Consider the following 15,899-nt stretch of genomic DNA (forward strand, 5'->3'; position numbering starts at 1 on the left):
GTCTCACACATTAAAATCATCTATTTACACTTATATTAATGTACACAAAGACTAGCTCCACAAAATCAGAACGACATTTATTGATCCATAAATTAAACTGATCTTACCTTTATAGGCTCAGTTTCCTCCTTTGTTTTTAAATCCATTTGAACCTCCATTCATGGTGGTTTTTATCATCAGAGAGTCTTTCATTTTTAATAAATCCACCGTTATTTGGTCTGTTTTAATCTCTTTCTTTCTCACTCACTTGGTTCTCTCTGTTCCTTGTGTCGATTTCATCACAACAAAGCAGCATCTTTAATGTTTCTGTTACGTGAGTAAAATTACCACAATGTACCGACACTGGCTGTAAAGAGCAACTTCTTATCTTTCATAAACTGGTGGAATTTCTCCGATAGAACAAATATGAGCAGAGTTACGGTCATTTAATTTAACTTGATGCGTTCAGGGGCCCTGGGAAACCCAGTCCGTGAAAAGAGCACGTGTCTGGGTAAGTCTTGGTTTATAGTTACACTACGCAACAGAAAATATGAAATGAACAGAATGTACTGTCAACAACAAACCCAGAGTCGCTTAATGGTGACGTAACGCCATACGTGTGTCATAAATTAACGTGATGATGTGTTTCTCTGTGGGAACCAAGTTGAGCTGGTGATCACGTCTGTTCTACCGTGTCAGGGAGGGGGGACAGGGAGGGGGGGATTCCTGCTGTGAGCTTGGAACAGCCCCATTTACCAGTGTGAGAACACCCTAAGATTATCTGAAAGTTTAAAAAGATTTAGAACTGAATGAACTTTCCTTTGATCTTTTCACTTCATCTGTGTAAATATTGCTCGTTAGGATTTACACTAGAATAGCCCTGGTGTGTGTGTGTGTGTGTGTGTGCGTGTGCGTGTGCGTGTGCGTGTGTGTGTGCATGTGTGTGTGTGTGTGTGTGTGTGTGTGTGTGTGTGTGTGTGTGTGTGTGTGTGTGACAGGCAGCGTTTTGTTTTATGGCAAAAGAAGGTAGAAAAGACCTGTGCATATCATGCTGCACTAATATAGTGCAAAGAAGGAAGAAGAAGAAGAAGAAGAAGAAGAAGAAGAAGAAGAAGAAGAAGAAGAAGAAGAAGAAGAAGAAGAAGAAGGATGTGTCACAACTCAGACTGTCAGTAGCTCCGCCCCCTGTGCAGCGTTACAGCTGTTAACCAATCAGAAGACTGGAATATAGTTTGATTGACAGCTTGTTGTCCAATCACGCTGCAGAAGCCTACAGATATGAACACTCACGTGATTCCCTCTGCCACACACGTCAACACGCTGACTGTGAGTGGAAACTAAACACCTTTTTTTTTAGAAAAAATAGTTCAGTGTGTAACTCTGCCAGCCGTGGTGCGTTCACTGTTCATTACGAGGTGGGAAATCCCACTCATTATGCTTCCAACATGGATGCTGGTTGATCCACATCCAAGCCTCTGATTGGAGGATACCCAGCCAATCAAACTTGGCTCCAGGGTTCTGATTGGTTGATATTTGTGGCGTGTGTAACGCCATACAACGCTGAGCGTGTCCTTTTGTCCTTTTGTTGCAGCAGATTTCAGTGAAACCAGAGGAGGATTGAGACTCAGATCCAAACCTTTTCATGGAGATTTTCCTCTGCTTCTTCATCTCCTTTTGGAAACACACGAGTCGTTAGAGAGTCCTAAGCCTCTGGCGACTCAGCACTTTTGGAGAGGAGCAGAATAAGAGGCGCTTGTGTTTATCACTGCAATGCGTTGAAGGCAGTTTAGAGCTACGTAGCTAGCGCAGTAAGAGGATTCCATGAGTGACGCTACATGTCTGCGTCTCCATCGTAGGCCAGAGTCAACGGCCTCAGACGATTGGTCTGTTTCTGCCTCGAAGGACGACTCGGCTTTTTACTGTGAGGACAAAACACAGAGTCACAAACAGGACTAATGTACACAATGACAGGACACATTAAGGCAGGGGTTCTCAACACTGGGAGGGGGTCCCCAGATGCCTTCAAGAAACTAAAAATGTTTTCTGAACAAATTTCTACAACTCCACCAAACTCACCATATTTTAACCTATTTTCATCACTTTTTCTTGCCATATTTTTGCTCCTTTTAATGTATTTTTGCTACATTTCTCACATTTCTGACACAATATTTAGCAGCTTGTTAATTATTGTTTGAAGATGACGGTTCATAGAAGATTCTCCATCAGTTTGATAATGTAGCCCCGCCCCTTTACGCTTCAACCCTGCTCAGCCAGTGCTGCTATGTGCTAAGCTAGCATGTGGGACCAGTCGCTACGTGCTTTGCTAACCCAAACATGTGGAACGGGTCGCTATGTGCTAAGCTAACCCAATCATATGGGACTGGTTGCTACGTGCTAAGCTAACCCAAATATAACCAACCATGTGGGACTAGTCGTTACATGCTAAGCTAACCCAAAAATTACCAAACATGTGGGACTGGTCGCTATGTGCTAAGCTAACCCAATCATAACCAAATATTTTAGTCTGGTTGCTACATGCTAAGCTAACCAGACATGTGGGAGTGGCCTCTGGTATTCAGTTCCTTACAAGCACATGATATTGTTCCTGTGAGATATGGTCCAGTCCACTGGTGAAGGTGTTGTTAGTGTTAAACATGAACCTCACATTCTCATTGGGTCACAGCTTCAAAATAAAAGCTGTAAATCTTGTTCCTGTTTCAGCCACAGGAGGGCAGCAGATTCACATGAGTGTGTAGTTCACACTGTGAAAGGACACTTAAAACCAGGGGTTCTCAAACTTGGGATCACGGTCATGTGACACTGAGAGGTGGTCCTCAGATACCTTCAATAAACTTGTTTATTTTTACTTTTTTCTACAACTCCACCAAACTCACCATATTTTAATCTATTTTCATCATATTTTATTACCATATTTTTGCTCCTTTTAATGTTTTTTTGCTACATTTCTCACATTTCAACAACACTTAAACCTGATGACGACCTCCACTGTCAGACGGACACAAGGATTGGTCTCTGAGCCAATGGGGAGGAGCTAAAGAGCCACAGGGTTAATGAAAAAGCATGTGCCTATCTAACTAAAGATCTACAGCACACAACAGAATCTATCTATGATTAGCCTGTGCTTCCTCCTCACCTGCACCCACACCTCTCTCAGCCAATCAGGCTGCAGCGCACGCTAAGCACAGCAGGCTTTAATACTGTGGTATCACTGGTAGTGTGGGGGTGGTGCTCTAGCTGCTGCTGCCTTGCTCTTGGCACTCAGGACAAGTGTAACGCTCGTCATGTCCGATCCACACGGGCCCGTTGGAGTCCACTTCCTGTTTCCTCAGCGAGTGATGCACGCTAGCACAGAAGCTACTGTGCTCAGCACATCACACACACACGCACGCACACGCACAGACGCGCACACGGTGAACAGCACGATTGGGGGTGGGGTGGGGGGGTGGGGGGGGGGGGGGGGGGGCTCAGACTGTAACTCACCACGCGAGATAAACCATAGACATTATGAATAAGAGCAGCACCAACGCTCCTGCTGCCACACCGTACACCCACATCTTCATCTTCCCATCTGTGGAGGAGTGTTTACATCATCATCATCATCATCATCATAACAGCTTAACCAACTTTCATTCCGACATTCATGCTGACGTTTATTCTGACGTTTTTTCTGACATTCATTCCGACATTCATTCTGACGTTTTTTTTTTGACAGGAATTCTGACGTTTATTTTGACGTTTATTCTGACGTTTTTTCTGAAGTTCATTCCGACATTCATTCCGACATTCATTCCGACGTTCATTCTGACGTTTATTCTGACATTTTTTTTTGACGTTTATGCTGACGTTTTTTTTGACGTTTATTCTGACGTTCATTCTGACATTTATTCTGACATTTATTTTGACGTTTTTTCTGACGTTTATTCCGATATTCATTCTGACGTTTTTTTTTTGACAGGAATTCTGACGTTTATTCTGACGTTTTTTCTGAAGTTTTTTCTGACGTTTATTTAGACATTTATTCTGACGTTTTTTCTGAAGTTCATTCCGACATTCATTCTGACAATTATTTTGACGTTCATTCTGATGTTTATTTTGACGTTTATTCTGACATTTTTTTTTGACGTTTATTCTGACGTTTTTTTTGACGTTTATTCTGACGTTCATTCTGACATTTATTTTGACGTTCATTCTGACGTTTATTTTGACGTTTATTCTGACATTTTTTTTTGACGTTTATTCTGACGTTTATTCTGACATTTATTTTGACGTTTTTTCTGACGTTTATTCCGATATTCATTCTGACGCTTTTTTTTTGACAGGAATTCTGACGTTTATTTTGACTTTTATTCTGACGTTCATTCTGACGTTTATTTTGACGTTCATTCTGACGTTTATTTTGACGTTTATTCTGACATTTTTTTTTGACGTTTATTCTGACGTTTTTTCTGACGTTTATTTTGACTTTTATTCTGACTTTCATTTCGACGTTTCTTCTGACGTTTATTCCGACATTCATTCTGACGTTTATTCTGACATTTATTTTGACGTTCTTTCTGACGTTCATTCTGACGTTTATTTTGACGTTTATTCTGACGTTCATTTTGACATTTATTTTGACGTTTTTTCTGACGTTTATTTTGACGTTTATTCTGACGTTTTTTCTGACGTTTATTTTGACGTTTATTCTGACTTTCATTCCGACGTTTATTCTGACGTTTATTCTGACATTTGTTCTGACGTTTATTCTTACGTTCATTCTAACATTTATTTTGACGTTCATTCTGACGTTTATTTTGACGTTCATCCCGACGTTCATTCTAACATTTATTCTGACGTTTATTCTGAAGTTTATTCTGACGTTCATTTTGACGTTTATTTTGTCGTTTATTCTGACGTTTTTTCTGACGTTTATTTTGTCGTTTATTCTGATGTTCATTCTGACGTTTAGACTGACGTTTATTCTGACGTTTATTTTGACGTTTATTCTGACGTTTTTTTCTGACGTTCATTCTGACGTTTATTCTTACGATTATTGTGACGCTCATTCCAACGTTCATTCTAAAATTTATTTTGACGTTTATTCTGACGTTTTTTCTGACGTTTATTCCGACATTCATTCTGACGTTTATTCTGACGTTTATTTTGACGTTCATTCTGACGTTCATTCTGACGTTCATTCTGACATTTTTTTTTGTCGTTTATTTTGACGTTTATTCTGACGTTTATTCTGACGTTTATTTTGACGTTTATTCTGACGTTTATTCTGACGTTTATTTTGACATTTATTCTGACGTTTTTTCTGAAGTTTATTCCGACATTCATTCTGACGTTCATTCTGACGTTTATTCTGACGTTTATTTTGACGTTCATTCTGACGTTTACTTTGACGTTTACTTTGACGTTCATTCTGACGTTCGTTCTGACATTTATTTTGACGTTTATTCTGACGTTCATTCTGACGTTTATTTTGACGTTCATTTTGACGTTTATTTTGACGTTCATTCTGACGTTTATTCTGATGTTTTTTCTGACGTTTCTTCTGACGTTCATTCTAACATTTATTCTGACGTTTATTCTGACGTTTATTCTGACGTTTATTTTGACGTTTATTCTGACGTTTTTTTTGACGTTTATTTTGACGTTTATTCGGACTTTCATTCCGACGTTTCTTCTGACGTTAATTCTGACATTAATTCTGACGTTCATTTTGACGTTTCTTCTGACGTTTATTCTGACATTTATTCTGACGTTCATTCTGACGTTCATTCTGACGTTTATTTTGACCTTCATTTTGACCTTCATTTTGACGTTTATTTTTAATTTATTCTGACGTTCATTTTGACGTTTATTCTGACATTTATTCTGACATTTATTTTGACGTTCATTCTTACATTTATTTTGACATTCATTCTAACATTTATTTTGACGTTCATTCTGACATTTATTTTGACATTCATTCTAACATTTATTTTGACGTTCATTCTGACATTTATTTTGACGTTCATCCCGACGTTTATTCTGATGTTTTTTCTGACGTTTCTTCTGACGTTCATTCTAACATTTATTCTGACGTTTATTCTGACGTTTATTCTGACGTTTATTTTGACCTTCATTTTGACGTTCATTTTGACATTTATTCTGACATTTATTTTGACGTTTATTCTGACGTTTTTTTTGACGTTTATTTTGACGTTTATTCGGACTTTCATTCCGACGTTTCTTCTGACGTTAATTCTGACATTAATTCTGACGTTCATTTTGACGTTTCTTCTGACGTTTATTCTGACATTTATTCTGACGTTCATTCTGACGTTCATTCTGACGTTCATTCTGACGTTCATTCTGACGTTTATTTTGACCTTCATTTTGACCTTCATTTTGACGTTTATTTTTAATTTATTCTGACGTTCATTTTGACGTTTATTCTGACATTTATTCTGACATTTATTTTGACGTTCATTCTTACATTTATTTTGACATTCATTCTAACATTTATTTTGACGTTCATTCTGACATTTATTTTGACATTCATTCTAACATTTATTTTGACGTTCATTCTGACATTTATTTTGACGTTCATCCCGACGTTCATTCTGACGTTTATTCTGACGTTCATTCTGACGTTTATTCTGACGTTTATTTTGACGTTCATTCTGACGTTCGTTCTGACGTTCGTTCTGACGTTTATTTTGACAGTAATTCTGACGTTTATTTTGACGTTTATTCTGACGTTTTTTCTGAAGTTTATTCCGACATTCATTCTGACGTTTATTCTGATGTTTATTCTGACGTTTATTCTGACGTTTATTCTGACGTTTATTTTGACGTTCATTCTGACGTTTATTTTGACGTTTATTCTGACATTCATTCTGACGTTTATTTTGACGTTCATTCTGACGTTCATTTTGACGTTCATGCTGACGTTTATTTTGACGTTCATTCTGACGTTTATTCTGACGTTCATTCTGACGTTTATTTTGACCTTCATTTTGACATTCATTTTGATGTTTATTTTTAATTTATTCTGACGTTCATTTTGACGTTTATTCTGACATTTATTCTGACATTTATTTTGACGTTTATTCTGACGTTTTTTCTGACGTTTATTTTGACGTTTATTCTGACTTTCATTCCGACGTTTCTTCTGACGTTTATTGTGAGATTCATTCTAACATTTATTTTGACGTTCATTCTGACGTTTTTTCTGACGTTTATTTTGACGTTTATTCTGACTTTCATTCCGACGTTTCTTCTGACGTTTATTCTGACATTTATTCTGACGTTTTTTCTGACGTTCATTCTGACATTTATTTTGACGTTCATCCCGACGTTCATTCTAACATTTATTTTGACGTTTTTTCTGACGTTTATTCTGACGTTCATTTTGACGACTATTTTGACGTTTTTTTTGACTTTTTTTCTGACGTTTCTTCTGACGTTTATTCTGACGTTTATTCTGACATTTATTTTGATGTTTATTCTGACGTTTATTTTGACGTTTATTCTGACGTTTTTTCTGATGTTTATTTTGACGTTTATTCTGACTTTCATTCCGACGTTTCTTCTGACGTTTATTCTGACATTTATTCTGACGTTCATTCTGACGTTTATTTTGACCTTCATTTTGACCTTCATTTTGACGTTTATTTTTAATTTATTCTGACGTTCATTTTGACGTTTATTCTGACATTTATTTTGACGTTTTTTCTGACGTTTATTTTGACGTTTATTCGGACTTTCATTCCGACGTTTCTTCTGACGTTTATTCTGACATTTATTCTGACGTTCATTCTGACGTTTATTTTGACCTTCATTTTGACCTTCATTTTGACGTTTATTTTTAATTTATTCTGACGTTCATTTTGACGTTTATTCTGACATTTATTTTGACGTTTTTTCTGACGTTTATTTTGACGTTTATTCGGACTTTCATTCCGACGTTTCTTCTGACGTTAATTCTGACATTTATTCTGACATTTTTTCTGACGTTTATTTTGACCTTTATTCTGACTTTCATTCCGACGTTTCTTCTGACGTTTATTCTGACTTTCATTCCGACGTTTCTTCTGACGTTTATTCTGACATTTATTTTGACGTTCATCCCGACGTTCATTCTAACATTTATTCTGACGTTTTTTCTGACGTTAATTCTGACGTTCATTTTGACGACTATTTTGACGTACATTTTGACGTTTAATTTGACTTTCATTCTGACGTTTATTCTGACGTTCATTCTGACGTTTTTTTTGACTTTTTTTCTGACGTTACTTCTGACGTTTAGTCTGACGTTTATTCTGACATTTATTTTGACGTTTATTCTGACGTTTATTTTGACGTTTATTCTGACGTTTTTTCTGATGTTTATTTTGACGTTTATTCTGACTTTCATTCCGACGTTTCTTCCGACGTTTCTTCTGACATTTATTCTGACGTTCATTCTGACGTTCATTCTGACATTTATTTTGACGTTTATTCTAACATTTATTTTGACGTTCATTCTGACATTTATTTTGACGTTCATTCTGACATTTATTTTGACATTCATTCTAACATTTATTTTGACGTTCATTCTGACATTTATTTTGACTTTCATCCCGACGTTCATTCTGACGTTCATTCTGACGTTTTTTTCATTCTGATGTCTGTAAACATCGTCTCTTATTGTTAACCTTGGTCCAACAGAGTCATTTTGAACTAGTTAATGTTAAAATGTGTGAAATGAACTTCATTTTTGTAGAAAATTCCCTATTAAGAAAACCTCTAAAACAATACAAAGAAACCTAAATTGTTGTAATATTCTGGAGAAACACAAGTTGCTGAGCTTTGAAATCTTTAGTAACTTATGATTTCTCAAACTAGCATTCACATGTATCAATAACCACTCAGTTTCTTTATCCAGAGACACTCATGACAGAGTCACCAGAGATTCATCAATCATAATCAATAACTGTCAGATCCATCACTGCAGGACTTCATTTGGTCAGACTTTATCTACTAAAGCTGTGGAATCCACTACCCACACAACTCAAAAGCATTTCAGGTTTTAAAACGTTCACCTGCAGGATTATGTTTGGGCTGAAAGAAAATCTAAATGTACCATTTGTAAAAATATGTGTGTATATGAATGTTTTATAATCTCTGTATCATGGGTGGGTACGTTTTATTGTTTTCACTGTATTTCACTGTAGAATAAAAGGCCAAACCAGGGACAGGAAACTACCATTAGCTACATTAACTATTAGAGCTACATTAGCAACATTAGCTACATTAATTACATGAGCTACATTAACTATATGAGCTACATCAGCTATATTAGCTACAGTATATGAGCTATATTAGCTATATTAACTATACGAGGTATATTAACTATAGGAGCTATATTAGCTACATTAATTTTATGAGCTATATTAGCTACATTGACTATATGAGCTACATTAGTGACATTAGCTACATTAGCTACATTGACTATATGAGCTCCATTAACTCTATGAGCTACATTAGCTATATTAACTATATGAGCTATATTAGCTATATTAACTATATGAGGTATACTAACTATAGGAGCTACATTAGCTACATTCATTTTATGAGCTATATTAGCTACATTAACTATATGAGTTACATTAGCTACATTAATTTTATGAGCTACATTAGCTACATTGACTATATGAGCTCCATTAACTCTATGAACTACATTAGTGACATTAGCTACATTAGCTACATTGACTATATGAGCTCCATTAACTCTATGAGCTACATTAGCTATATTAACTATATGAGGTATATTAACTATAGGAGCTACATTAGCTACATTCATTTTATGAGCTATATTAGCTACATTAACTATATGAGTTACATTAGCTACATTAATTTTATGAGCTACATTAGCTACATTGACTATATGAGCTACATTAACTATATGAACTACATTAGTGACATTAGCTACATTGACTATATGAGCTACATTAACTATATAAACTACATTAGTGACATTAGCTACATTAGCTACATTGACTCTATGAGCTACATTAACTATATGAACTACATTGGTGACATTAGCTACATTAGCTATATTAACTTTATTAACTATATTAGCTACAATAACTACATTAGCTATATTAGTTACATTACCTACATTTAACTCCATTAACTATATTAGCTACATTACATTCTTTAACTACATTAATTACATGAACTATACTAGCTACATTAACTACAACAACTACATTAACTATACTAGCAAAATTACCTACATTACCTATATTAGCTATATTAGCTACATTAGCTATATAAACTAGCATTTGTTTCAATAGCTACATTAGCTACAAAATAACTAGCATTAGCTCCATTAGCTACATTACTCATATTAGCTATATTACCTATAGTAGCTAAAAGACTATGTTAGCTATATTAGCTACATTACCTATAATAGCTACTTTACCTATATTAGCTACACTAACTATATTAGCTATATTAGCTACATTACTCTTATATAATCTAATTTAATCTTATTTAATCCTCGTCACTAATTCTTCTTACATGACACTGACTATGTTAGCTATATTAGCTGCATTAGCTATATTAGCTACATTAGCTATATTAGCTACATTAGCTATATTAGCTACATTAGCTATATTAGCTACACTAACTATATTAGCTATATTAGCTACATTACTCTTATATAATCTAATTTTATTTTATTTAATCCCAGTCACTAATTCTTCTCACATGATGACAATGACTATGTTCTTTATATTAGCTACATTAGCTACATTAGCTATTTTAGCTACATTAGCTATATTAGCTATACTAACTATATTAGCTATATTAGCTACATTACTCTTATATAATCTAATTTAATTTTATTTAATCCTAGTCACTAATTTATCTCACATGATGACACTGACTATGTTTGCTATATTAGCTACATTACCTATATTAGCTATATTAGCTACTTTGCCTATATTAGCTACGCTAACTATATTAGCTATATTAGCTACATTACTCTTATATAATCTAATTTAATCTTATTTAATCCTCATCACTAATTCTTCTTACATGATGACACTAACTATGTTAGCTATATTAGCTGCATTAGCTATATTAGCTACACTAACTATATTAGCTATATTAGCTACATTACTCTTATATAATCTAATTTAATCTTATTTAATCCTCGTCACTAATTCTTCTTACATGATGACACTAACTACGTTAGCTATATTAGCTACACTAACTATATTAGCTATATTAGCTACATTACTCTTATATAATCTAATTTAATCTTATTTAATCCTCGTCACTAATTCTTCTTACATGATGACACTAACTACGTTAGCTATATTAGCTGCATTAGCTATATTAGCTACACTAACTATATTAGCTATATTAGCTACATTACTCATATAATCTAATTTAATCTTATTTAATCCTCGTCACTAATTCTTCTCACATGATGACACTGACTATGTTAGCTATATTAGCTACATTAGCTATATTAGCTACAATAGCTATATTAGCTACACTAACTATATTAGCTATATTAGCTACATTACTCTTATATAATCTAATTTAGATTTATTTAATCCCAGCCACTAATTCTTCTCACATGATGACACTGACTATGTTAGCTATATTACCTACATTAGCTATATTAGCTACATTAGCTATATTAGCTACTTTACCGATATTTGCTACATGAACTATATTAGCTGTATTAGCTACATTACTCTTATATAATCTAATTTAATTTTATTTAATCCCAGTCACTAATTATTCTCACATGATGACAATGACTGTTAGCTATATTAGCTACATTAGCTATATTAGCTACATTACTCTTATATAATCTAACTAAATTTTATTTAATCCGTCACTAATAATTCTCACATGATGACACTGACTATGTTAGCTATATTAGCTACATTAGCTATATTAGCTACATTAGCTATATTAGCTACATTAGCTATATTAGCTACATTAGCTATATTAGCTACTTTACCTATATTAGCTACACTAACTATATTAGCTTTACTAGCTACATTACTCTTATATAATCTAAATTAATCTTATTTAATCCCAGTCACTAATTCTTCTCACATGATGACAATGACTATGTTAGCTATATTAGCTACATTAGCTATATTAGCTACATTAGCTATATTAGCTACATTAGCTATATTAGCTATATTAGCTACATTACTCTTATATAATCTAATTTAATTTTATTTAATCCCAGTCACTAATTCTTCTCACATGATGACAATGACTGTTAGCTATATTAGCTGCATTAGCTATATTAGCTACATTAGCTATATTAGCTACACTAACTATATTAGCTATATTAGCTAATTACCTATATTAGCTGGTAAATTCAACACATGCAGCTCTTCTTGTTCCTCCTAAAAAAGCTAAAGCCTCATATTTTATATATATGAAAATTCTAAACATTGAAAAAAAACTATTTCATCAAAGAAATATAAAAGATTTCATTTTTTTTTTAAACCACTTACACATTTGTAATTTACACATTTTTGATTGAAAACGCACATTTTGAAGTGATGTTTAGAAGAATGATAGTCTCTGTTTTTTCTGTAAATCAAATAAAAAAGCAACACTTTAATGTAACTCCACATATTAAAGTAGATGTTTTATTTGTATCTAACGTCACATTTTTATTTCACTCTGACACTACATTATTTGGATCTAATTTAATGTAAATTGTTTCACAGATTATTCAGCAAAGGAGGAAATAAATCTGATCTTTTAAAAATGTTTTAATTTTGACTCTAAAAACAATTAATTCATCATTAATCGTTAAAATAATTCCCTGACTTTATTTTGAAAGGTATCTGAGGCTGGTGTGTTTTTGATCCAAAATGTGCTGGCAGTGTGTGTGACCTTTGACCTGGGCCGTAGGGCTGCAGGTACCAGCTCCGCCCATTGCGCCCGGTGCGACCCGGCCCCCCCGTAGAGGGTGACGTGGGGTTGACAGCGCGGCTCGTCTTCACGTCGCCCTTTTTGTCTCTGGCCGTGGGAACCTCCAGGACGGGGATGGGGGCGCACCGCAGCAGACCCGAGGGGTACCCCACCTCTGTGAAGCCCTCAGCGCACACACACACACCAGCCTGTAGGGGGCAGCAGAGTATTGATCTGAACACAGTAATATCCACTGATAAAGTTTATAGTCACGTTCAATCCTTTCATCACAAAGTAAAGGTTAAATCATAAATGATTATTTTATTAAACGTATTGCAGCCGGTAGATTATTAGAGCGGTGCTTTGCCTGGCGAGGGGGGAGGGGCATACACACACTCACCACAGCCCTAAAGGTATTTTAATGATGCGACTCTAGCCGTTGTCACAGTTTCATAGGCTTTAATGGAGGTCGTAGTAACGCCAAAAATAAACAATCAAACACACAAAGAAGCGTCTCACACCATCATACACACACTACCGTGGGAACACAATTATTCACTAGTCTTTTCCCGCTTACGCCCGCCCTTTCCCAGCCTCTCAGCCAATCAACACTCAGAACACATGTAAACAAAGACACACATTGGCAGAGAAAGCTGCAGTAGCCATGATGCCTTCATGAACATGGGAAATGTCAGCATCAGTTAACCACTGAATACACACTATGGAACATAACCAGAACATAGAACCGTTACAGTATGTAGACCAGACCAGGTGGTCTATGTGTGAAACACAGACCTGACTGAAGAACCAATCATATTTGTTCTCTGAGCTCCAGCAGCAAATGAGGAATGAGTAAAATCAGTAAATAATCACCAGTGAATGTGAACAACTAAACACAACACAGTTAATATCCTGTCACACTACGAACAGAAACACTTTAGAAATAATATCACAACAATATACAAGTGTTTTTGTGTTTATTATTAAATAATATAATGTAATACAGATAAAAAAAGCCTGATCCGACCCTAACACGACTATAATGTGTAACATCACGACCCAAACTTGAATTTGGGGTTGAGCTCAGGTTAAACATCTAATATCTGTCTAATATCTATCATCTAACATCTAACATCTAACATCTAATGTCTAATGTCTAACATCTAACATCTAACATCTAACATCTAATGTCTAATGTCTAACATCTAACATCTAACATCTAACATCTAATATCTGTCTAATATCTATCATCTAACATCTAACATCTAACATCTAATGTCTAATGTCTAACATCTAATATCTAACATCTAACATCTAATGTCTAATGTCTAACATCTAACATCTAACATCTAATGTCTAACATCTAATATCTAATGTCTAATGTCTAACATCTAACATCTAACATCTAATATCTGTCTAATATCTATCATCTAATATCTAACATCTAACATCTAATGTCTAATGTCTAACATCTAACATCTAACATCTAATGTCTAATGTCTAACATCTAACATCTAATATCTGTCTAATATCTATCATCTAACATCTAACATCTAACATCTAATGTCTAATGTCTAACATCTAACATCTAATATCTGTCTAATATCTATCATCTAACATCTAACATCTAACATCTAATGTCTAATGTCTAACATCTAACATCTAATATCTGTCTAATATCTATCATCTAATATCTAACATCTAACATCTAATGTCTAATGTCTAACATCTAACATCTAACATCTAATGTCTAATGTCTAACATCTAACATCTAATATCTGTCTAATATCTATCATCTAACATCTAACATCTAACATCTAACATCTAATGTCTAATGTCTAACATCTAACATCTAATATCTGTCTAATATCTATCATCTAACATCTAACATCTAACATCTAATGTCTAATGTCTAACATCTAACATCTAACATCTAATATCTGTCTAATATCTGTCTAATATCTATCATCTAATATCTAACATCTAATGTCTAATATCTAACATCTAACATCTAATGTCTAATGTCTAACATCTAACATCTAATATCTGTCTAATATCTATCATCTAATATCTAACATCTAACATCTAATGTCTAATGTCTAACATCTAACATCTAATATCTGTCTAATATCTATCATCTAATATCTAACATCTAACATCTAATGTCTAATGTCTAACATCTAACATCTAATATCTGTCTAATATCTATCATCTAATATCTAACATCTAACATCTAATGTCTAATGTCTAACATCTAACATCTAATATCTGTCTAATATCTATCATCTAACATCTAACATCTAACATCTAATGTCTAATATCTAACATCTAACATCTAATGTCTAATGTCTAACATCTAACATCTAATATCTGTCTAATATCTATCATCTAACATCTAACATCTAACATCTAATGTCTAACATCTAACATCTAACATCTAATATCTGTCTAATATCTATCATCTAACATCTAACATCTAACATCTAATGTCTAATGTCTAACATCTAACATCTAATATCTGTCTAATATCTAATATCTAACGTCTAATGTCTAATGTCTAATATCTAACGTCTAACATCTAATATCTAACGTCTAATATCTAACGTCTAATATCTAACGTCTAATATCTAACGTCTAATATCTAACGTCTAATATCTAACGTCTAATATCTAATGTCTAACATCTAATATCTGTCTAATATCTAACGTCTAATATCTAACGTCTAATATCTAACGTCTAATATCTAACGTCTAATATCTAATATCTAATATTTCGAGTTCAAAGTGAACAAAAATGGTGTAAAAGTTGGTTAAATGGGATTTTAAAAACCACAGCTTAAAAAATTAATTATAGAGTCAATATTGGAACAAATAGTTTAAACTGGTAAATAATGGACATGATAAATGATAAATATGGTTAAATTGGTAAAAAAAATAATCATGAAATCTGGTGAAAAGAAGTTATAAGTGACAATAATAAGT

General features: G+C 34.0%; 1 protein-coding gene across 1 annotated transcript in view; it reads right to left on the bottom strand.

Moving 5' to 3' along the window:
- Positions 1-541: 541 nt before the first annotated feature.
- The window catches only part of LOC114460090 (thrombospondin type-1 domain-containing protein 7A-like), a 289,728-nt gene continuing 274,370 nt past the window's right edge, over positions 542-15,899 (bottom strand). The window contains 3 exon segments of the mRNA XM_028442124.1: positions 542-1,898; positions 3,481-3,568; positions 12,908-13,127. Coding sequence (XP_028297925.1) covers positions 1,811-1,898; positions 3,481-3,568; positions 12,908-13,127 — 396 coding nt within the window. The 3' untranslated portion in view covers positions 542-1,810.

The sequence above is a fragment of the Gouania willdenowi genome, unplaced genomic scaffold, assembly GCF_900634775.1.
Source record: "Gouania willdenowi unplaced genomic scaffold, fGouWil2.1 scaffold_3_arrow_ctg1, whole genome shotgun sequence".
NCBI lineage: Eukaryota > Metazoa > Chordata > Actinopteri > Blenniiformes > Gobiesocidae > Gouania > Gouania willdenowi.